We start from the raw sequence: 24,214 nt of genomic DNA on the forward strand, positions 1-24,214 counted from the left end.
AAGCTACGTGTAAAGTAGCAATTATATGGAGATAAATATTTTTTTAATATGAAATAAACTGGCGGAAACATGTGCTAGGAAAAGGTTCATGACTACAGATAACTAATATAAATAAAGATTATATATATTGTATAGTAATCGCCTTATTATATGTATATGAAGATATTAAAAAATATATATATATGATATATATCTTGTATATAATTTGTGATATGCTGTAACCCAGGTGGTGGTTGGCGGTGAGGTGGGTGTCATGAAGACGCCTGTCCTGGGTCCACGGCCTTACAATGCACTCGCCATCATTCACACACAGCAGAGCAACACATTTGATATGCTCAACTCTCTCACTACTAGTGTTGTAAGTATTAAAATATATATATATATATATATGACATAATATAGTAACCAGCTCTTACAAGTAAAATGTTATTGTGAAGTAAATATAAATAATATTGATATTATGCTAGTGACATGTAGATAGAAATGTGTTAAAATATATAAGCATATGCTTATATATTAAAGATGCACTTACAACTTATAAGTAACATGTATCACTCATTCAATACATTCATTCATAATTATTATTAATGATACGATATACATTGGAAGAATTGATTTCTGTATTGCATTATATTATCATATATAATACTATGCCCGTTTTGATGTTAATGTTGCTTAAATGATGAAAAAGTTTTAGGATAATAGTTAAGTTTATACTATCATTTGAGCTATTTTTTCTCAATATTCTGAGCAATGACAAGGTCTGGTATAATGTAGGTGTTTTGTATAGCGTCAAAGGTATATAATGAAGTGTAAAGAGGATGATATTAAAATTAAATAAGATGCCGGAGGGGGCTCTAGTAGTCTGTAACTTGATACTTCCAGTGTTCAGTGCTCGGACAGTACAGGTGAACTTAGTAATGTATTTTTATAACTAGCCGACATATTTATGATTCTCAAGTACTTAAAATTAGAGCATACCTACACGTTATTAGAATATAGCATAGATATCTGGTATGTCATTTGTATGTAAATTGTTTCAGGCAAGCCAACCGGTAGTGGGTGTTGGTGGGTTCCGCCGCCGCAGCTCAGGTCAGGGGCTGTGTGACCCTGAGCTGGACGACAGCGGGAACAAGCTGGTGGCCAGGCTGGAGGACGACGCCTTCATCTCAGAACAGGATCTGGTGAGACAGGGGTCTGGTTAGCGTGGTCGATGAAAGATCAGGGGATGCCGAACTTATTCTGGTTGGACTCACTTTGGGGATAAACTATCCTTTAGCGCCTCCATTATTTCACTTACTGAAAAACTACTATAACTTATCTCAGATAAATTAAATTATAACTCAAATCCGAAGCCTTTACAGAACACCTCTATTTTTTCCTATAGCGCCCACAAGTGGCGATATTGCCCACTTTGTGAAAGCCTGCCTTAGATTATAATAGTTTAATAAAGAAAGAAGGAATTGTTATAAATATCGGGTATGATTTCATTAAACAAGTTCCTAAATACAGGGTGTTCAGTTTCTTAATAAAGAAATAGTATGGAGGTAAATAGTTAACTTATATGATGCTGATGTGAAAAGACATGTACCTATTTATATAAGTTTCTCAATTCAAAAGCCCGCAGATATACACTTAATATAGAAGAAACTGATGCAATACAAAAAATATTAATTTACTTGTGTATTATATATTTTAAACTATAATGTTATTATGTGTACATTTATAGGAAGAAAATATAGAAATCGCTACCGCCACTGAAAAGACAGGTTTCCCTCACACGGCCAGCGACGCGACCGGCGAGGAGCCGCCCCAGGAGCAGCAGAATGGTATGTGACATGCAACAGAAGGATATGCGGTGACGTCATACTCATATCAACATATTACTTAGTATAATTTTTTTTTTTTCAAGTCATTATGACGAATAATTATGTCCAAGTTAATCACACTAGAGCAATAAATAATTTATGAACTGTCAGGTTTAGTGTTTGGACCGATATACGAGTTGGACAAGCTGGAGGACAAGGATAAGGAGAAGGTGGAGAAGGAGGACGAGGAGGAGCCTATAGGAGTGTCACCATGCGGCAGGTAATAGGACGCCGCGATATACAGGGGGCTACAAAAACATAGGTCTCTGATAAACTATGCTGTTAATAAAAGTCTTATATTTTATACAAGATAAAGTGTGTGTCAGTTAGTCTTGTTTTGTCATCTGCACAGAAATCGCTTAATTATATCACATATCCAATACAGTACGGGAATTTTAATGACACGAGTTAGAAATCAACGTATAAGGGGTGTTCAAATATGTTGCTGCTGCACTCAAGAGTAGTTAAAAAAGTGTTTACATGCTGTATAAGATGCTTAATATCTGATTCGTTGTTCAATTTAAATGGTAACATTATTTCTCTCCGTCAGCAAATATGTACTAATATTATAAAGCTGAAATGTTTGTTTGTTTAATTAAACGCGCTATTCCCAGGAACTACTGGTTCTCAAAATTTTTTTATTGTGTTAGATAGTCCATTTATCGAGAAAGGCTGTAGACTATATTTTATTAAAAAAGTTTAGAGAGAAGAAGGAAATAAGTAAAAAAATTGCTAATATGTAACCCAAAGTGTAAAATCAAAACCTATATATAGGTGCGCCGCAAACACTACGGACATTACAACAAAATAATGTACTACGGGTTTGTAGGTCCCATTAAGGTCTACAAAAATGTCCGCTAGTCTGTATCGGAGTGTCATAGTTTAGTCACAGTATCTGCTTTTGTGCTAAAAAAAATATCAAATCTTCTGAAGAAAGTAACTACGTTAAATGTGTATCGTCAAAGTAATCCTTGTCCCAATTAAGCATTATCTCATCGAGGGCGTTTAGAAGTAAAACACTTCTCGTTTCATCCCAATACGACGTTTCGTTTAGAAGATATCACGAGTATAAGACGCTCAGACTTGTTGCCTAATAGTGAATTATTTACCAAAGAGTTTTATCGACATATCACACCTACTATTGGAATTCATTATTTCTCTGTGAACAAAATTGTCAATGAAGTCATCAAATTACTTAATTTCAATTAAGATCCTAGAATAGTATCCCTGCTAATGTTAAAAATGCGAAAGTAACTGTCTGTCTGTGACGTTTGACGCCCAAACCGCTGAACCGATTTTGATGACTTTGGTATAGCGATACATCATATATGGAACCTTGGAGGAAGACAGGACCTCTAATCCCGACTCCGATCCCAAAACTACAAGAGTGGAACCATGAAGTGCAGTTCTGATTTGGTGGCCGTAGTGGCAGAGAACCACTCTGGTGTTCACGCGGGCGGGAGCTAGTCTTTATAATAAAATTCAAGCACGAAATATATATATATGTACATACTTTGAAATAAATCCAGGCCAAGGGAGTTTCCTTTATAAAAAGCGTGTCATTATAACAGGTTCTTCAAGTACGACAAGGAGGTCGGCCGAGGCTCCTTCAAGACAGTGTACCACGGGCTGGACACGCAGACAGGGGTCGCGGTAGCCTGGTGCGAGCTGCTGGTTAGTATACAGTTTTGTATAATCTGAAATTGGATTGACCAAAATAATTAGATCCTAAAAAATATTTTTTTTATAAATATATGTTGACATGAGAGATATTTTGTTATATAAATGTTTATAAAATAAGTCTTAATAGATAATATCTATAAGGAAGTTGTTTTCAGTTATAAGATTAAAAATTTCACATTAAATGAATATTAGTTATTGTAAACTAACCTGAACTTTAACTTTCTCATTATAATCCTGGGTAAATAGTAAGTTAGTGTAAAGTACTTATGTAATAAATATATAATTTACAGGAAAAAAAGCTGAATAAGACTGAACGTCTCCGGTTCCGCGAGGAGGCTGATATGTTGAAGAAGCTGCAGCACCCGAACATCGTGCGGTTCTACAACTACTGGGAGGGCACGGTGGCCAAGAAGAAGAACATTGTGCTGATAACAGAACTCATGGTCTCCGGCACGCTCAAGACGTTAGTATTGGACTTGTGATCACACTGTATATAGCTTGATTTATATATAAAAATGTAAAAATTCCCGTTCCAGCTATCTGAGAAGGTTCAAGCGGATCAATCCTAAGGTGTTGAAGTCTTGGTGTCGCCAAATACTCAAGGGGCTGAATTTCCTTCACTCCCGAACACCGCCTATTATCCACAGGTGAGGGGGGGGGGGACATGTTCACTTAATAAATACTCCGAACATATATTTTAATATTTTCATAGTTACTACACAGTATCACAGTCAGTATTGAGAAAGATGTGACTTATAATTTTGATTGTGGTATAGCTGTTGATGTGCTTGTGTAGAGATCTGAAGTGCGACAACATCTTCATCACGGGCACCACGGGCAGCGTCAAGATAGGAGACCTCGGCCTGGCCACGCTCAAGAATAGGAGCTTCGCTAAGTCTGTTATAGGTGGGGCTCGTATGACCACAGATACCCAAAATAATATATAGTCTATACAGGATAAATTAAAATTTCGAACATTATCAAATAGTTTGTGACTTATTTGTGTATATCGACAGGCACGCCGGAGTTCATGGCCCCGGAAATGTACGAGGAGCATTACGACGAGTCCGTGGACGTGTACGCCTTCGGCATGTGTATGCTGGAGATGGCCACCGGCGAGTACCCCTACAGCGAGTGCAGCGGCCCGGCGCAGATATACAAGAAGGTGGTGTCGGTGAGTTGGCGGACCGACACAAAGAGTCATATTTTAGTAGTCTTTTGTAGGAAATCATTTAAACGACATGTTTTATTCCTCTATACATAGAGAATCATCTCACACTAACCTTATCTCCTTTTTCTTCTTGGGTCGAGCACACAATTAGTTTGAGTTCGGACTTAAGAATATGAAAAAAATTACATAGTTTGTCAACTAAGTTTGATTGTTGGTGCCTCTTGACTACTATAAAAGCGAAAATAAGCTATACGTTTATATAATCAGTAGCAAATAGGACTAGAGTTCCCGGCAAATATAAGAGAAGAAGTAATACGCATAACTACTGTTATATAATAATTGCAGGGCGTGAAGCCGCAGAGTCTAGAAAAAGTCACCATTCCAGAAGTAAGGGACATCATAGAGTCCTGCATACGACCGGACAAGACGGACAGGTGACAGTGTTATACGGAACACCTTGCCAGGACTCACTCGATAGTCATTTTATATTTCGTTTTCCTCAGGCCGAAGGTCAAAGATTTGTTGAACCACGAGTTCTTCGGCGAGGACATCGGGCTGCGGCTGGAGATCGTCGACCGCGACCTTGTAACCACATCAGACATGCCCAAAATACAATTCAGGCTAAAGATCATTGACCCCAAGAAACGGTATACATATATATATATTTTTTAATTTTAACTGGACAGTGCCTGACTGTCACTTCACCAGTATCTTTTAATAAGTAAGGGGTATAAAAAAATCATTTGTATTAAAGTAGGGGAACGTCGTTATGTGAATGAAGACAGGGTGGGGGAGACGTTGACTTTTAGAAAATTTTAGTGTCTCTTTTAGACATACTTTATTAACATTACGTATTAATATATGATGACTCGATATTCTATATCAGAGCTTTCCAGGCTTGATAGGTTCTAGGGCCAATAAAAATTACTAGATACCAGTGGCGTGCACAGAAATTTGGGATAGGGTAACCAGAATATGTTTCGGTTTCCGGTTCGGTTTCGGTTTAAAGACATTTATTTCTCATAAAGAACACAAAAGTTCACTTATAATAAGAAATTACAATAATTTTGCTTGAGGGTACATTTAAAAGTCTGCCTTATGAATTATATACAGTAAAATGAAATGTTGCGGGTAGTTACATTACACAAACATGTTTAGGTAGGGGTTACATTAACTTATAAATTATTTTGCACATATTCCATTACACGTTTTTTGAATAGAGGAAAACTCTTGCTATTAATGATTAAGTGTGATAATTTATTATAAATTTGAACTCCTTCAAATAAAATGTTTTTACTTTTAGTTGAAAAAAAAAAATACCAATTTTCATCATAATTTCCTCCTACCATTAATAATAATGAGATCTTTCGCAATTATTCGTTTAAATGTCACTAATATTTTCGGGTTGTCTGCCGTGATCACGGTTGCTGCAAAGTAACGGAAACGTCGGGAGTATGTAGTTTTTAAACATAATAAAATACGCGAAGTAATCCGAAGATATTAGTTTCATTGAAACATTGATAATATTCGCGCATAAAGTTACAGCAGCCTGATCAGAACGATCATCTATATATTTTATGAATCTCTCAACTAACTCTGAGCCACGAAAGTATCTTAAAACTATTACAATTTGTTCATCACTGCTTTATAAAAGTTATTTAAATCGGAATATCCAGTGGAGATCCAAACATTATTATTATTATTTAAAAACAACAAACAAGGAAAACTAAATAACCTATTTCTGTGTACACAACCTGCTAGCTAATTAAAACTATCATAATACTTTTTATTAAAACGAATAAATTTACTATGGAAAATAAGCAGAGAGTGGTTGTGCCTAGCGCCGCTCTGGCTGCATAGCGGCGCTAGCAGTCAGCAGCGGCCGGTCGAAAATGTTTCGTGTCATATACTTCATAGATAGCACTTTTAATAAATCGTGAATCAAATGTCATTTAAAACGTCTGTAAACATTTGTATTCCGTAATGTGTGATTAAAAGTATGTAAATAAGAATTAAAAAATATAGGTTTGGTTGTTATATGGGTAGGGTATGCAGTGCTTATTTGCATCTGTGGTGTGCACGCCACAATCTAAAGGTATAGTATCTTGGTATCTCGGTTTGAACAGAACTGTTTTATATAATAACGAATGTTAAAAATACTAAAAAAATTTCTCCGTCACCAGAACAGCATTATAATATTTCCATACTAATGTGATTATCGTCCACAGCTCGTACACTCACAAGGAGAACGAGGCCATACAGTTTGAATTCGACATGATCCGGGACGACTGCGAGGAGGTGGCCAAGGAAATGGCGAAGGCCGGCCTCATCATGGAAGAGGACGCCAGGATCGTGTTCAAGCTGCTCAAGAGCCAGCTCATATCGCTCAATCGGTAAAGTACTAGCTATAATACTCGGTTCTGTCTATACCAAACAAACAGGTAATCGACCTTAGTCATGGTTACCGAGTTTATTCATATAGTTACACAGAATACTATATATATATATATATAGTATTCTGTATTTAATGTAAGACATAATTTTGATCTCGAACGCTATAAAATATAAATTTAATACGTTATACCACATGCGACAGTTATTCATAATGAATTTTCTTATAAGCTGTCATCATGTTAGCTCCGTGTGAATGTAGTGTTTATTGAGCCCGGAAGTGTCTAATACGTGCTGGGAGTTTGATCCTGGTGTATTGCGATAGTAAACATAATAATTAATTGAGTTCGCAAAAAATTTGCATTGTTACATCTGATAGGATATATAAGTATACTTATATATTTATGAAAAATCGTTTCACATATAGGTAATTGGTTAACACGACCTAACCGTTTAACAGATACGGCGGAACATTCAGAGGTGAACATGTATACATACATTTAAAATCCTTAGCATATTTTTTGCGGGACACGGACGGTTAGAAATAATAATGAATCTTAAAAATTGATAATACGACGGAAACATTTGAATAAGACCTTGATTATAATGACGTGTGTACACACGGTATACATAAACATTGAAAATACTTATATATATATTGTATATATATATATGTATATATTATGCTCATTGAAGTCGTAAACGCTTTATTTTATGATAAATAATATCTGAATTAAATCCTACATGTATATTTAGTTGAATGATTTTGTTAAGAATTTTTATGTTAGTTATACATTGCTGTTTTCATTATAACCGCTACTGATCTCCCAACACTCGTCTTTGCACAGCGTTCAATGTATAAGTGACAATTGAAATTGTTACAAAAGTGAAATCTCATAGTACATTGTGTGCCGCGACCCTGAATTCGTATTTTCTAATCATGTCGGCGTCCGACTTATCTGAGATGGCTTAATGTAATAACGCACGCGAAATAATAAAACAAAATATATAAAAATAATTCGTACCTTAATTATATATATCATTAGAGTGATAATTGCGATATAAGTGATTGTTTTAATTATTCATAACATTAACATAATTTGTACTACGTGTTGCATTATGCGATCCCAATCGTCACTCTTACTTGGGATTCTTCGTTGCGCGTAATTAATTGTACTGACGCGGCAGTACATTATGTTAGACGGCGAAGTGCATGGACTAGGTTGTTAATACATATATATACATATATATATATACAGATTTATATATATATATATATATGTTAAGTTCTGAATAAATCACCATGTGTTACGTTCTTTGTGTGTCAAGTGTGTTCATAGTATCGGGATCCGTGCACAACTATCTGGATTTGAGAGTGATTGTTATGTACTGAGGTTGTCTTTATATAGTGTGTCAGTCGCGTCGCGTGTGTTTCCAACGTTTGCTTCCGACGTCTTATCGTTGGAAATTTGGTTCCGTTTAAATCATAAATTCATTTGTTCGTATACATTGCTTTTTAAATACGTGTCATTTGTATAAATATATATTTTGACAATTATGTACGTGGAGATGACATACAAGTTATGTACGTACATAGTTGTTTCTCTGACGTTAACAATTTGGCAATAAAAGTAAATATTTCTATACTAACTTAGGTGATTGTTATAAGTAATGCTTTAAAGGTAAAGACAGTTTTGCGAGCTAGTTCAAATAAACCCGGTGCCATGGCAACGTCAGTGGCCCGCATGCAAAATATGCTTCGAAAGACGTCGCGTGCCGGCGGTCGTTCTGTGAAATAAAAATAGTATCGATAATTTTGCTTTGTACTTTTAGGTTATGAGATTGTATCACTGCCTCGTCTGAGATCCTCAGTTCACGAACTCTGTCAGGCCGAGCAAATATATCGATGCTTTAACAAAGTACATTCGTTGTGGTGTAATTTATTTATGTTCATTGTGTTATGGAGGCCGGGATCGTTTTTGTGTCGTGCGCTAGAATTATATTGAACAGAAAGTTTAATGTATCAACAGCGAGAGGAGCGAGAAGAAATCGCAAATGCTGTTCAACCAGGAGCTGATAAACGAGCAGAACAGACAGCAGCAGTTGCTGTTGGAGCAGCAGTTGAGACAGGTGACGGATTACAGAGATCTGTGCTATTTAAAATACCGATAACTGTACGATTATTAACAACGAACATTCAAGCTTATAATCAGAATTAGTGCTGTAATAAACTGTTGATAACTTTAATGCCAAAGATTAGAATTTTTTAATATATATTTTAGGTAAAAATGATCCAGAACCAACAGCAGGCGGGGCCGGTGGACCAGGTGAAGGCGGGTCTGCTGAATGGAGTAGCATCACAACCAACCCTCGCCGCCGTGCAGTGAGATATTATATATACTTTGTATTGCTTTTTCATATATTACTATTATTATAACTTGGATTTTATTTAATTTCCCAGACTCGATCAACAATCTCAATTGTTGCAAGCGCAGCAGCAAATCCTGCAGCACCAATTCCAACAGCACCTCACTAACGAGGAGAAGATGATGGTTTTGCAGCACAATCTAATGCAGGCTCGTATTTCCCCATCTCTCACCGCTGACCAACAGCTCTTGCAGCAGAAACAGTTCCTAGAGCAAAACCTCAAACAACAGGTGATGATTGAACAGAATCTTCTTCAACAATCCCTCGCAAAACAGCAAATGCTCGAACAGACGGTGTCGAATCAGGCATTGATAGACCAACAGACACAGCAAGGTCTACTCGAACCACAACAGACACAACTACAGAACTCCCTTTTAACACCTCAGTTAGTAGCTAATGAGATAACCAATCAAAGTCAGGTCCTGCAGCAGAAAATAATTCAGCAACAGCAGAATATAATCGCACATCAAGCTGCAGCGATCCAGCAAAAACAGCTCGAGGAGCAGTTGACCAACCAGGAGAGTATTAATACAGGTCCACAACAGAACCTCGTCACGGGTCAGATGTTAGATCCTTCTTTGCAAAATTTACAGAACATATTGGCTCAAATAATTCACCGTCCGGAATCATTACAAACCAGAAAAGATTCGGAGTCTGAACAAATCCAACAACATCATCATCAGCAACCGCAGCAATTGCAACAACAAGTTGTAGGACAGCAGACGGAAAATGTTGACGTGCAGCAACAACATCAAATGGAACAGGAAGCTGTTCAGCAACAGAACCTGTTGAAAGCCCAAATGCAACAACAAACTAGTCAAAATGTTAATTTTCAACAAAATCAGCAGTTCATACCGACTAATCTATTAACTGCAGCCGTTGATCCCGCTATATTGGCGCAACAACAACAAGTCGCTCAAGCACAACACCAAATGGCACAAGCACAACAGCAGCTTAACGTCCAGAGGCAGATGCTGACTCAACAGCAACTCGTGCTGCAGCAACAGCTCATTACTCAGCAGCAATTGCAGATGCCCGGACAGACGTTGTCTCCACAGCATATAAGAAACATGCAGCAGCAACAGTATCTAGCGCAGCAAGAGTTACAGCTTCAAACACAGCAGAATTTCATCGATCAGCAGAATCTCGCGTTGCTTGCCCAGAAGCAGCAGTTGATGGGCCAGCAGCAGCAAAAAGTCGAAGAGATGCTCCGCGCTCAGCGACCGGTATACACGCGGCAGGGGTCCGAACAGAGCCAGCTCAGCAGCACGGATCTGCACGAGCCGCCGGCGCTGCCTGAACAGTTTCAGCAAAAGCCCACCTTACACCCGCAAATGTCGGTTGACCACATGCAGTATCAGAATCAAATTCAGAGCAGTCAAGTCCAAAAGCAGCCGTCGGAAGATCAGTACCATCACGTGCCCATGCAGGGACAATCGCTTCCTCACAACATGCTCAATCAATTCAACGTGGTGCAACAGAACGAGAGGCAGATATCTAGTCACGAAGGCACCCCGGTGCAGAATTACGCTGCCAATCCCCTGCAAATGTACCAACAGAGCCATCAAAGTCATCCAGCGCAAATTCAGACTGTGTACAACCAGGTCGATACTATAGCTTCAACCACAGTCCCAGCTTCCATTCCAGCCCCTATTCCCACTTCAGTTCCTGTCCAGCCTCCCGTTTCAACAATCGCTCAGAAGCCTTCCGTAACCTATCAGCAAACAGAAATGCCCTCAGTCATACCAACATCCGTGCCTACACAAGTGTCACAAGAGATGAATCAGAACGCTCAGCCCCCAGAAGTCGTTCCACAGAAGCTTAATATTCAGCCCGAGGAAGCTCTCACTAACGGCCAGAAGGAACAATTCCATACACCGCTAACAGAATTTCCGACCACTCATCCTGAAGCCATACGACAACCTGAACTCAGCTCCGTAGAGGAAAAACAGGCGGAGACCCAGCCGCAAGAAGGTGAGGAAATACTACACGTACTTAGACCGACATTAAATAAAGCTCTTTCAAATTATTAAGAAGATTACACACAGATAGCAATTCCGAAAATAATCTAACGCTTACGACATGGCTTCGACAGTAAAGTAGGTGACGTTTAGTGATCATGTATTCTAACTTTTAGGTACGGCGGTGCCCTCGCCGATAACGAGCGATAAGAAGTCGAGGGGTTCCAAGAAGCGCTCCAGAGAGAAGGAGAAGTTCCCTCGGCTGACGGTGCTGACGGTGAGCGAGGGCGGCACCGTGGTGGAGTGCCAGCTGGAGTCCAAAGCCAAGACTGTGACCTTCAAGTTCCACGTCCCGGATGTCAACCCTGAGGAGCTTGCCAATAACTTTGTAAGTCAACATTTACTTTATTAAGCCTCGACATTATCTTTCCAAGGCAATATTTTGTGATAAACAGTTTTAAATTTCAGTACTATCTATATTATTATATATTACGAGTGAACATATGTATGTATATAGGTTGCGAACAACCTGTTGCCGGAGTGGCAGAGCACTGCTTTCACAGAGATGATCGGCGACATCGTCAAACAACTGAGAGACGCGCCGCAAAGACCGCCCGCGCCGCCCGACAGGCTGAAACTACAAATAGACAAGGTATATATAGGGATAACATGGGGCGGGGACAATCAGACGACAATTAATACGGAGATTTTCACTATTAGTACTTGAGATAAGTACATTGACCTTTTATAGTTTTGAGGCTGTCCTATTATTCCTGACGTGGGATGTAAAAAATATATTTTGTTATCCAATAAGTTAATTAGACCAGCATTTGCAAATGTAGGGGACTGATCTGCCGTCGAGTAGCGACAGTGCGGTGACGCGTGTGATTAGTAAACACACCGCAGACTCACTTAGGCTTTTCGAACTATGTACATCGTAAATAGTTAATCTGTTGTTAAATAATTGTAATAACAAGTTATTAAAAACATTACTTGTGACCGATGTAATCTCAGTAGGGGGTTCCTGTGCTGTTTGGTCCTATGTTCATTTATTGTCGGAGCGTGTCACATTGTATATAGCTAAAAAGAACACTGCCGGTGATAGGAAACATTAGGCTGTTAGAAGAAAAAAATATTTGTATTACTTTTCATAATCAACTCCATTAAATCGGAGCCCGGTTTGCAGTTTTAAGATATTCTTATTACATTGTTGGGTCTATTATGTCGAATAAAACATAAAACAATACAATGGCCGCATGTTTTCTTCCATTATATGAAGATTTATTTTAATGAACTGTAACGTCATGTTAATGTCTTTCGATCTAATCCAACTCAGACGGACTACGACTCTGAAACGACGGAGCGGGACGACAACCTGACGGACTCCAACCAGGATAACTCGGAGTGCACCACGCCCACCGCCTCGCAGGACAGCATCGCGCTCGGGGAACTGGAGGAGCCCGAACCCGAACCCGAGCCCGAGCCCGAACCCGAACACGAACCGGTCGACAAACGAGCGGACTTACTGGCCAGGAAGATCAGCACGGCCTCCAGTATAGGTTTGACATATTGTGCATTACACTACCGCCACCACCTGGTATGAGACATATCAGGACAGTTAAAAGAGAAGAGAAGCTAACGTGGAAATCCTTAAGCGTTGTTAGTTGTATGTGTTATGTTTTTCAGGTTCCAATCAATCGGACACCGGCTCGGCGGCCGACCGGTCGGGCAGCACCGAGTCTAACGGCGACAAAAAGTCCACGAAACCCACTCGAAAGATATCGAGATTTCTAGTCAGTCCCGTAGTGGACCGCGGAGAAGACGTGCCGGAGGAGAAGGCGGAGAGAGCGCCGGAGACGAAACAAGAAACGAGCGACAAACACGTAGAAGCTAAGACCGAACGAGCCAAAGAACCGATCAAGGAAGTGCAAGTCAACGGCTTCCCGGAACCGGAACCAGCGACACCTGTGCCGGCGGCGGCAGCGACACACGCCGAAACCACCACGGCCACCGAGGCGACGCCGCCGACGAAAGCTCTGCCACAGAGCGTGCCGCAGGAGAAGTTTGTCCCCACACACCAGTACTCCCTGCCCGCACAGCTGACACACACGCCGCACACCATGATCGACCATCGACCGGCGGACATGCAGCAGAAACCCGCGGAGCAGATCCAGCAGGCGCCCACCATCACCTGCATCGGGAACATACCGGCGAACATACCGCAGATGCCGTACCAGGCGCCCATGAACCCCGCACTCAACGGGACGATACAACCCAACCTCACGACGCCGCTGCAGATCGCCACGGATACGCCCCTGCTAGGGTTGAGTCAGGTGGGGACGCCCATGGGGGTCGGAGCGGACCTGGGTTTGAACATAGCGCTTGGGGCTGTCGGCCCGGGTTTCGCCGACCCCATGGGCCTCGGCAGGCTGACTCTGGCGCAACCCATGCTGACCCCCACCTCAGGGGTCACAGGCAGCCTGGGAAACGCTGAAAATATTCAGAGAATGTTGCTCAAACAAAATATCATAAAGTGAGTCACATTGCAATAATACGATATTATTTTTGTTATTTAAATTGTCACGAAAATGTAATCGTATAGTCATGATAAAACGTCGGTATAAATTTTCTGTTATTTTGAATTAATTGAATTAATTTTGAAGTCAAAAAAAAATATCAACGTTTCTAAAGAGGTGTCAGTGTATGACGACAATTACATATAACATGTAAATTCCCATAATTATGTTTTTATCATAAAAGCTCTCTGTGGCTGTACTCCGGCGGTCGCGGGTTCGAAGCCTGTTGGATGTATTTGTAGTGATATATTATCTATCTGTATTTTAATACGTTTCGTATCGCCAGTCAACAACAGAGCCTGTCGGGGCCGAACCTGCTGGGCCTCCTGAACGCCCAGGCCTACCCTCAGCCGGAGCCGCTGCTCTCCCTCCAGCCGGGTGGGTACATACATCGTACCGTCGCATGTTCCAACAGCCCCCTACTAATGCGAGGTATTCAGACACGTGTCGGTGCTGAATGCCGCTGCCCCGCCGTCCCCTAACCTTACAGTTTTCGTTTCTTGAATGTATATATGTTTATATGACGTGTCACTAACGTAGGCGCGCGGACCGCGTATCCTCCGCCGTTCTGCTACACGCCCATGCTCGCCACCGCTAACGACTTCATAGGTACGCACTCACTTATTAATATTATTTCGCTTCTACCTCTGAGCTGTGACGTTGGTTCGTCGCGGCTCAGCTGCTAGAGTAGTGTACGTTCCGCTGTGCTGAATGGCGCTAGTATGTCCGTGGAATAAGTTATAGCTGACACGTTTTATGATGGTTGATGTTAATGTGGGATTGCTACGGATGTGTCGCAGCCCAGCAACAGGTGTTGCAGTCCGTGAACCAGCTGAACCCCATGGGGCAGGCGGTCCCGGGATTCGGTCTGGGGTTGGGACTGACGCCGCTGCAGCCCGCCCTACATCAGAACATACCTCTCAACCAAAATCTCATGGGTCAAAACCTAGGACAGAACTTAGGTTCGGGTAGCTATATTGATTCATATACATTTAGTGCGGAAGCTAATAAGATACTCAAATGATCATTCCTATTAGGTCTAGCGGGTCAGAATTTAGGCTTGGCTAGTCAGAACTTGATGGGCGGGCAGGGTATGATGGGGCAGAATATGGGGCTGATGGGACAGAACCTGGGACAGCTGGTGGCGCAGAGGGCCGTGCACCACGCTCTGGCTAGGAGAGCCGTCGACATGGAAGTCGGTGAGAGGAAACAATCAAATAACTCTGCTCAGATATATGAAATAAATAATAACACAAGCAGTCACTCGTTGTAAAAAAATATCTTAAAAGTCTTTAAATTTAGAAAATTACTAAGTTTTATTTCTCGTTTGTCAGCTTGCCTGTGTTATGTAGATACGCGGAACTATCGAATGATAATTACAGGAATTTGTGCTATCACCGACGGTATATAGATTGATGTCCCAGTTGATGAAGTGACCGAACTCTTTGATTGATTCTCATCCATGGGTCTCATAACACAGACTTAACGAGATTTGTTTTATACATTGAATGTTCCTTATCACTCTAAATGTCTCTGTCGTGTTGAACAACATGTCCGTGTAATTATCGCAGCGCTAATATTCCCAGGTATGACGAACGTGAACTCTACCGGCTCGACTCAGCCGAGCACGCCCAACAAGAGTCAGTCCTACACGGAATACATGATGACGTTTCAGAACAAACTAGCCTCTATATCTAACAGCGTAAGGTTTATTTTAACTTGTATCTGGCACATGTGTTATAAGTGAGGATTATTCGATGTTGTGTCCTCCAGGGCCCGGTGTCTCCGCAGTCTCCCTTAGAGTACAGTCCCGCGCTGTCTCCCACACAACGAAGACTCGCCGGGCTTAAGGTACGGCATTAATATAAGTCGTATGTAAGTTTGTGAGTATGTATGGGTGTTGGGACGTTTGTTGCTCTTACACGGAAAAACTACTAAACAAAATTTGATGAGATTACAGTACTATAGTATAGTAGGACATCAGAAAAACACGTCGCCTGTAATTTATTGTAAATGAAACATATTGAAATTGATGAAAGTTTGTCTCTTTACATAGTTCAGTATGTTTACACATGGCATTGGCGAGGTCTATAAGGAAACGCTACTAACTTAGAGAGAGAAAGAGAGAGAGATGAAAGTTTGGATATTGACTAATCTAGAAACTAATAGTGTGATATAAATTCCAGCAGGAGGTCGTAGATTGTGCCGGAGGTGCCGAGGGGCCCGCGGCGGGGGTCCCGGGGCCGGCGGGGGGCTCCGTCGACACGGACGTGGCGTCGCACGCCGACCGGCTGGCTCACCTCGATCATGAGCTCAGCAAGATAAGCCTACACTACAAGCACTCGGCCCCCAAGGTATACTATAGTCATATAACGGAGTAACATTCATACATTTGTTTGTCCGTGAATGTCTTCTTAATTAATTTCAAATACAATCGATCTATAAAGAACCATCAAGTTGTAGAGGGTGACAGAAAAATATCTTGTTCACACAGGATGCGTTCAGCGACCAAGGAACGGATGAAATGTTGGCGGCGGAGATCCCCGACTCCGGCACCACATATGACGGTGACGTATGGAATAGATGAGACGAGGGCACTCGGAGAGATCTGGTGTAGTGTACAGATACCGGCCAGTCAGGCTCCTGCGTAGACTGTACTGCCTGACCGTAGCTTGCTTTGTTAAAGTTAAATATTAATAACCTCGTAGGTTAGTTAGTCTTAGGAGTCGGCTACAATGACGTCAACACGTCCAAAACAGCTGGGAATATAATTTTAAACACTTGGACTTCTCCGGTCTCTTGTATGTTGTTAAGTCACATGTGACTGGAGCGGGTCCTCTAGTTTTATTTTTTTTATAGACAAGCGCGGAGTCCGGTTTCACGTGTCTCGTGCCGCCCCGCTCAGGAACTACGCTCTGTGTCGTCTCCTACCAGACAACGGTGGGTACATAGGGCTCGTGGTGGAGGAAAGGGGTGGGGGTATAATAACTATTAACTGACACTGTCCATCCATATTCAAGGTAAGGACAAGCTCGACCTATCGCAAGGCCAGTTTTCGAGTGACAACGCACTGGACGAGCTGTCGTGTGATAACACCTCCCTGTGCGAGGAGACCGCGGACGGAATAGACGGAGGAGCGGGCAGGGAGGGGGAGGGAGAGGGAGACGAGCTGGGCGGGGACTGCGACACGTACGTGCTGACGGACAGGGCGCGGGCGAGGTGCTACATGCTGGAGGACGCGCTGGCTGACAGGAGACACGTCATACTGGACCCGGCGCCCAGGGTAAGGAGCAGCGAGCGAGGACGCAGGGGTGTATATGTACATGCATTTATTAAATATGATACGAAAATTACAGAGCGAGGTGCTGAGTCCCGGTGAGGCGTGCGAGGAGCGCGACCGGAGTTACTTGATAGTGGACCCGGCCAGGGACGTGACCTGCACCGTGCTGGCGAGGACGCTGAGGCTGGACGGCGATCCCGCCTTCACCGCCTTCAGGGAGGAGAGGCACCGCGCGCCGCCCGACATCAGCGGGGCGCCCGTCAGCGAGGAGCTGGCCAGGTGGAGGGCGGCGGCCGAAGACGCCCTGCCCCCGCCCGCCGCGCCCTCGGCTCTCGCCCCGCCCGCCCAACCGAAACGCCTCACCGCACGAACGAACGATCTCACAGCTGACTTGTGGGTCGAGGAGGCGCTCACAGACAAAGGTACGGACTACGTGACCTGGGAATTATTATTTATGATTACATATAAAATTAAGTTAGCAGAGCTCAACAATCCATTGAAGATACGAGTTGGCCGAGTCGAGTCCCGACTGCAGCGTCTCTTTGTCGTTGACTTTTGTTGAAGGATTTTGTTCTGGATAAAGATTTTTAGAAATAAGCGAACCATCCTCCTCGTTCGACCTCTAGCGCCTGCCACTCAATATATTGTTTTTATTTAATAATTCTTTAATATTGAACTATCTACAGTTATTTATCTAATGACGGATCTGAATTTTATACATATTAAATATTTTAAATTAAGTTTAAAAAAATATCCGTGTATATTATCCTATCTCGTATGTTCTGGGGTCCGCTTCGTGATAGCGCTCGTGCGAGTGAGATAGTCAGGATTAATGGATTAAGTTATATTGTTTACTTATCAGTAATATAAACTCGCATTAATATTTTTCATATTAACTTTTCGGAACTTATGTTGTTATTTAATTCGTATGTTATGTTCTGTGACACGTATTAACCAGTGTATCGTGATCCCCCCAGCGTCCTGGCGTCAAGTGGTGGTGGTGTCTCTGTCCCCGGCGGGGTCGTGACGCGCCCCCGCTCACAGTCACCTTGTACCTTATATTTATTGTACGTGTAACATACTATATCTATATCATTACTCGTAAATTAAATATTCATATGTGATATCTGGATCATTGTTTTATTTCTGACCCGAGTCACGTGGTACATACAGAGAAGTAGGTGAGAAAGAAAGAAAGAAACAAAATGAGCGAACATTGAGAAGAAATAAGTATTTAAGAAAAGAAAAGACTTACCGTGAACAGAGAAGAGACGGTAAGTAGTAATGTAATAAGTAAGGAGACGTCGGCTAGGAAGTGACGGTAGCCGGAGTTATTTATCTAGAGTCAGGAATATTCAGGATATTATTATATTAATTTTTTAAGTATATTAATAATATATATGGGAGGATAAAGAGACCGCTTTGGACCTCAATAGTTTCCGTACACTTATCTTTATAATTACTTCTTACTGAGTGAGATTCATTGATATCGTTGTTGGAAAGTTTGTAACTTTCGTTTTTATAAACGAAGAATAGAAATCAGAAAGAAATTAGAGATTTGATAATAAATAAGAAGGAATAAACGATGTAGTTATAATGAAAATAGAAAATGCAAGAACGTGCAGCCCGGGACGGGTTCAGGGTGCAGGTTCAAAACCTTCCATGTTTATGTTCAGATGCTTTGAAATATATAAACTTGTACACCGACATTGCTTTTATTAAAAACCAGCGCACTATAGCGAGCGCGTGCTCCTCACCGTGCTGTTGATCCAGGTGGCGTATGTAGCGACTCGGGTGTATACTCCGGGGAAGTAGGGTAGCGCGCAGCTGTAGCCCCACGAGCTCAGCCCCACCACCACCCCTCTATGTATCAGCGGACCGCCGCTGTCGCCTTGACACGCGTCTTTACCTGACAAACATAATTTACACGTATATCATCTGGACGTCCACCAGCGAGATAGGCGGACGACTTAGTCAAGGCCGCTGGGTCTCGGTCGATGCTCGCCGCTTCCGGTCGAACAAATGAAAGTCAATCGAGGTCTGTATCCAGCAGTGGACGGACACACATAGTTTTCCTATGGAATATATATATTTCCTTAATTTTTTTTAAATATTCACGTAAGGGGAGGGTGGTTACTAAAATTTTACAAAGAGACAGACAGACAAACACGAAAGCGAAATGTATATATATGTAAGCTATTTTTTTGTTATTGTTATTTTAATAATATGTCGTATGTTATACGAATGAAGTAAATAATCAAGAATTTTGTTTATTTCATTAAATAGATTGAAAATTAATTCCCATTATCAGTACACTTATACAGATAAAATATACGTTTGTAGGGTTATTAGAGAGATATTTTGAAGGACTTGCGTTTTGTAATGTCATTCATAATGAATCAGCGATAACTGAACGAAATCGTATTCCAAGATACAAGGACCAGCAGCGATCGATCTTGTCTGTATATTAATGCTATCAGGTTGTGTTGTTGGTGACTCAGATATAAACCCGCGTCTCTGATTACCTCCGACGTCAAGTAATCCGGCGCATATCATGCCGTCAGTGACGGGGAAGGGGCTGTTGGTAGACTGGTGAAGCTCGTCGTAGCGCTTGGAGCACTCCTGCTGAGACACTTTGAATACCTCCACCGCCTGGAGCACCTGGGATTCAGGTCCATCGAGCTGTGGATGAAATTGATGAAATGTAACAAGTCCCGTACGTGATGCAAGGCGGTGATCTCTTGTTACTGGTATATATAGTAATGGGAGGTAGTTCAGAAAGTGGCATTCCGTTAGTTGAGAGGTACACGATACTCGCTGGAATAATCTTTCTTTCAGACAATTACAATCCTTTCTCTCCCACATTCAGGTCTGTTTCTTGGTCATTCTAACGAGGAGATCGCTAGTTATAATATATGTACATGTAATAAAATAGATCAACGGATACCGTAGTTCGTCCCCATCCCACTGCCACCACCGATCCGTTGTCTGGTACCACCGCACCAGATGACGCTATTACCGCGCTCCTTACACTGCTCGTGAAATTCACCGCTTTGCTCAGTGTTACTATGGCGATATCGTTACTGCGCGCCGGCTTGTTGTATGAGCCGTGGACTGTAATCGCTGACACGCTATACACATTACCACCTAGAAACAAGTGTCATGTCACTCACAAGTACCTACCATTGTACTATAGAGAAATTTGTACAATAATACTATTATTGTAGGCCTTACCTCTGTCTAGATAAGTGGAACCAGCTCTCACTGTAAAGTATCTCGGACTCACAATCTTGCCGTTCCTATGAAGTTGACCGAACAAAATATAAGATTACATTAAAGATTAGCAGTTTGTATGAACGTAAGACATGAGCTCATATAATTGTAAAGAATATTTAAATATGCATTAAATAACATATAGTAGACAGCTTTCATATCATCATCATCATCATCATCATCATCATCAGCCTATCCGAGCCCACTGCTGAGTAAAGGCCTCTCACATGGAGAAAGTAAGAGCATTAATCGCCACGCTTGCTCAAGACGGGTTGGCGGTTTCAATCTTATAATTTGAAATTATAAGACCAGGATTCCTCACGCTATTTCCTTCACCGTCTGTCACTGGTGTCTAAATACTCTTAGGAAGTACATATGACTCGGCTTTCATATCCTTATTATTATTTATAAAGACACAATGAGAACGTCTTACGATGCCACAAAGCAGTGTGCCGCGGTGAGCACGTGACGAGATGTGATGAGGGCTCCTCCACATGACAGTTGAGAATCATACAGGATCTGAAAATATATTTAAAAAAAGGCGTCATTATTGTCTACTGTAGCTACTCTATTGTCTATACAATAACAAAAATTTACAATGAACAAGTATTAAGATCAAATCATCTGTTATTATTAATCATGTTTTACCTGTACTGTGTAAGGATACTTCTCTATAGATGTATTATTTCCTCCAATAATTCTTGTATTTGGGACGTCGGGTGTCGTGAAGTCGGCTACTTGTAAGACGTCCTGCGCCCGCGCAACTGGATAAGAAATTAATATCAGTGTTCTATATTTATTTTAACTACTTGAATTGGCTAATCTAGGCTGTGATATCCCTAAAAAATTCTACTTTTGCTTATGTTTACGATTTTTCATTTCATATAATTACTTAGAATTTTCATTATTATAATGAAGGTATCTGAAAATTGTATTAAATTCATAGAAAATCGATGTCTTACGTTACTTTCTGTGTTACAAGTACAATAAGATATGCTATCTGAGTGAAAGATACACCAAACCGCACTACCGACTTCTACACTAAAATGTACCTACACATGCACAACTTACACTGCATACGACGCCATGCATATAGATAATAAGGCTTTGAGTTTATTATATATGTTTATTATTGCTAATATATATATATATATATATATATATATATATATATATATATATATATAGCTTAAAGTCTTATAGGTATTTAAAAGAAGAAAAAAGTTTAGGTTTATTCTGTTTATCAAATTTCAGATAGATAAGATTTATAACTCGTGTTAATCTTTAGAGCGTTGAAAACAGCTTTCTAATCTTCGCTGAAGTGTGTCACACTCTTTGTGAATGCTATAAATATAGTTCAAAAATACCGAATTCCTTATAACGGGTACGGGTTACCACAACCACAGGGGAGGTATCTGAAGATCGAAATAATAGGAATAGCAAACAAATAAAATTTTAATTAGTTTAGAGTTGAAGTGGTTTCTTTGAGCAGATTTTACGGAACTTATAACAGAAAAAGTTAGAAGTAGAAAAATTATAGAAATTTTGCGTAACTTTTTATCACAACAAATAAGTTTATTAAAATAGATGTATGTTTGCTGTAATAATAGAAAATTAGATTTTTATGGTCTGAAAATCATGAGTTACATTTAGGTAAAATAAAACAAATATAATATGTATATACAAATGAGTAGGTAATGACCTTCTGTTTCGTAGTGTCATAAATAAGACTTCTTTTCCGGGTACTTCAAATACTTGAATGTAATCTTTATAGTTAAAGATAAAATACAATGCTTTATTCCGGAGTTCCATTTTAAAGAAAAGAAATCATAAACCAAATAAGTAGCTGTTTCTAACAATAGTAAGCTCCTTACAAACGCGGTATTCATTGAAAAAGCCCATTTTGTGTTCTAGCCTTAATATGTTATTGCGACTATCTTAAAGATCTTAGTTTAAGTAATTTTTTTTACATATAAGTAATTTTTGCGAATTCCCTGTTTACCTACTTAACTTACTTTCCCTGTTTTAGTAACCTACAAAAATTTAAAATACTCGACATTATTCGTCCGTCTATCGTAAAACTTTTACAGCCCGCTGCGCAGTGGGGTGTCTACATTGAGGGGCAGTCATGAGAGCAGCCGACACAGTACATATTCGTAAAAGGATGCTTGAACTGACTGTGTAACTTTTTGTAAAGTTCATCTATATTTAAGAAATTTTGCAGTTTTAAGAAGCGTCTAACTGTAATTAAGATTTATTCGATACTTTAATTTTAAATTGTAAAATAATTAAAAATCAGTGTTTACGGTATTTTTGTCCGAAAATGATTTCTTGTACAAGTTATTTTTGAACCGCGAATTTGTACAAACAATACAATTATACTTTGTTAATTTTCACTCAACTGTCCACGTCTTGATTTTAAATATCCACACTAGAATATTTTTGAAGTACATATATAGATAGATACATAACTTACAGAACGCTAAAAACAGCACACCGGCCCGCCACATTCTCCCAACACTATAATCAACTGATGTCTTTTATCGATTGCTATCACATACATTTATTGGACCGTTCTCACTCTTCAGTTACCCGATATCAGTTCTTAATGGGATGATTCACATTTATGTCACTCTGCTAGTGAAATGTGATAAGCTTTCCTACTTTATATAAATAGTATAAAATTTTTATTCGTTTCAATATAGAACCTCTTGTCTTGTCTTGATGACGTATCTTTAATGCAACCACCGGTTTTTATATTCTCTAGGGCTGAAGGGTTAGGCCTCTTTTAATGTCTTATCACAATTTAAGATGAATGGTTCTGTCCGGGCGCTAAACTTTCGGTTGAATCTTTTTCAACACTATTAATGAACAGTTTGTATAGTTGTAACTTCGTTATTTTTTATGGTTCATATTTAGATATAAGATAATCTTTTGGGAGCTTTTTTAAAGTTAATTTTGTTGTTGAATCATTATTGCCAGTGAGATATATAGCAGTGCCGTGCACATAGATTTGGGATAGGGTAACCAGAATATGTTTGAAAAAAAAAAATACCAATTTTCATCATGATTACCTCCTCTAAACCATTGATAATAATGATAAATTAAAATAATTAAAACGATTACGATTTGTTCATCACCGCTTTACAAAAGTTATTTAAATGAGAATATCCAGTGGAAATCCAAAGATTCTTATTATTATTATTTGAAAACAACAAACGAGGAAAACAAAATAACCTATTTGTGTCTACACAACCTGCTAGCTAATTAAAACTATCATAATACTTTTTATTAAAACGAATAACTTTACCTTTCTTTTAGTCACTCTCAACTGGTCACACACCTTCCCTTTGTAATTATTTTAATTGTATCATCAAATAACAACAAACGACAACGACAAATTCAAAACTCAAACGACATTTGAAAATGTACTTGAAATTAATTTCGTTAAACACACATCACCTGTTATTTATTTCACTTCAATTTTTTTTTTCAATTTTCAATTAAAACTTATTCACTTGCGCTTAGAAAGACAAATGACAATATTAAATAATAACAAAATGGCGAAAAAAATATATGAACAG

At 40.1% G+C, this 24,214-nt stretch overlaps 2 protein-coding genes across 10 annotated transcripts in view; one reads left to right on the plus strand and one right to left on the minus strand.

Annotated features, from left to right (window-relative positions):
- LOC116775926 (serine/threonine-protein kinase WNK1) overlaps positions 1 to 18,489 on the plus strand; it is a 31,656-nt gene extending 13,167 nt beyond the window's left edge. For 4 of the 8 annotated variants that reach the window (XM_061524388.1, XM_061524391.1, XM_061524389.1 and 1 more), the window contains exons 4-33: positions 227 to 358; positions 1,044 to 1,184; positions 1,730 to 1,829; positions 1,980 to 2,088; positions 3,440 to 3,542; positions 3,842 to 4,014; positions 4,088 to 4,198; positions 4,348 to 4,457; positions 4,568 to 4,725; positions 5,068 to 5,156; positions 5,226 to 5,369; positions 6,951 to 7,115; positions 9,144 to 9,243; positions 9,396 to 9,496; positions 9,575 to 11,514; positions 11,678 to 11,889; positions 12,019 to 12,153; positions 12,838 to 13,060; positions 13,188 to 14,034; positions 14,364 to 14,509; positions 14,618 to 14,686; positions 14,878 to 15,039; positions 15,115 to 15,276; positions 15,664 to 15,779; positions 15,851 to 15,928; positions 16,264 to 16,431; positions 16,572 to 16,644; positions 16,937 to 17,017; positions 17,098 to 17,360; positions 17,434 to 18,328. In XM_061524388.1, the coding sequence (XP_061380372.1) occupies positions 227 to 358; positions 1,044 to 1,184; positions 1,730 to 1,829; positions 1,980 to 2,088; positions 3,440 to 3,542; positions 3,842 to 4,014; positions 4,088 to 4,198; positions 4,348 to 4,457; positions 4,568 to 4,725; positions 5,068 to 5,156; positions 5,226 to 5,369; positions 6,951 to 7,115; positions 9,144 to 9,243; positions 9,396 to 9,496; positions 9,575 to 11,514; positions 11,678 to 11,889; positions 12,019 to 12,153; positions 12,838 to 13,060; positions 13,188 to 14,034; positions 14,364 to 14,509; positions 14,618 to 14,686; positions 14,878 to 15,039; positions 15,115 to 15,276; positions 15,664 to 15,779; positions 15,851 to 15,928; positions 16,264 to 16,431; positions 16,572 to 16,644; positions 16,937 to 17,017; positions 17,098 to 17,360; positions 17,434 to 17,919 (6,897 nt within the window). In that variant the 3' untranslated portion in view covers positions 17,920 to 18,328. The other 4 variants (XM_061524394.1, XM_061524392.1, XM_061524393.1 and 1 more) reach the window with 4 other exon arrangements.
- On the minus strand, positions 17,660 to 23,202 carry LOC116775909 (trypsin, alkaline B-like). Of its 2 annotated transcripts, XM_032668956.2 has the most exons (9): positions 23,107 to 23,202; positions 21,279 to 21,394; positions 21,064 to 21,149; positions 20,592 to 20,656; positions 20,305 to 20,504; positions 19,883 to 20,039; positions 19,115 to 19,266; positions 18,613 to 18,696; positions 17,668 to 17,795 (listed from the first exon to the last, which is right to left on the minus strand). In XM_032668956.2, exons 1-9 carry the CDS (start codon positions 23,138 to 23,140, stop codon positions 17,787 to 17,789), a joined length of 903 nt encoding a protein of 300 aa, XP_032524847.2. In that variant the 5' UTR covers positions 23,141 to 23,202; the 3' UTR covers positions 17,668 to 17,786. The 2 variants fall into 2 exon arrangements, with proteins under 2 accessions (XP_032524848.2, XP_032524847.2); XM_032668957.2 differs by lacking the exon at positions 18,613 to 18,696 and having other exon boundaries at positions 17,660 to 17,795.
- Positions 23,203 to 24,214: the final 1,012 nt, after the last annotated feature.

This window comes from Danaus plexippus, chromosome 24, assembly GCF_018135715.1.
Source record: "Danaus plexippus chromosome 24, MEX_DaPlex, whole genome shotgun sequence".
Classification (NCBI taxonomy): Eukaryota; Metazoa; Arthropoda; class Insecta; order Lepidoptera; family Nymphalidae; genus Danaus; species Danaus plexippus.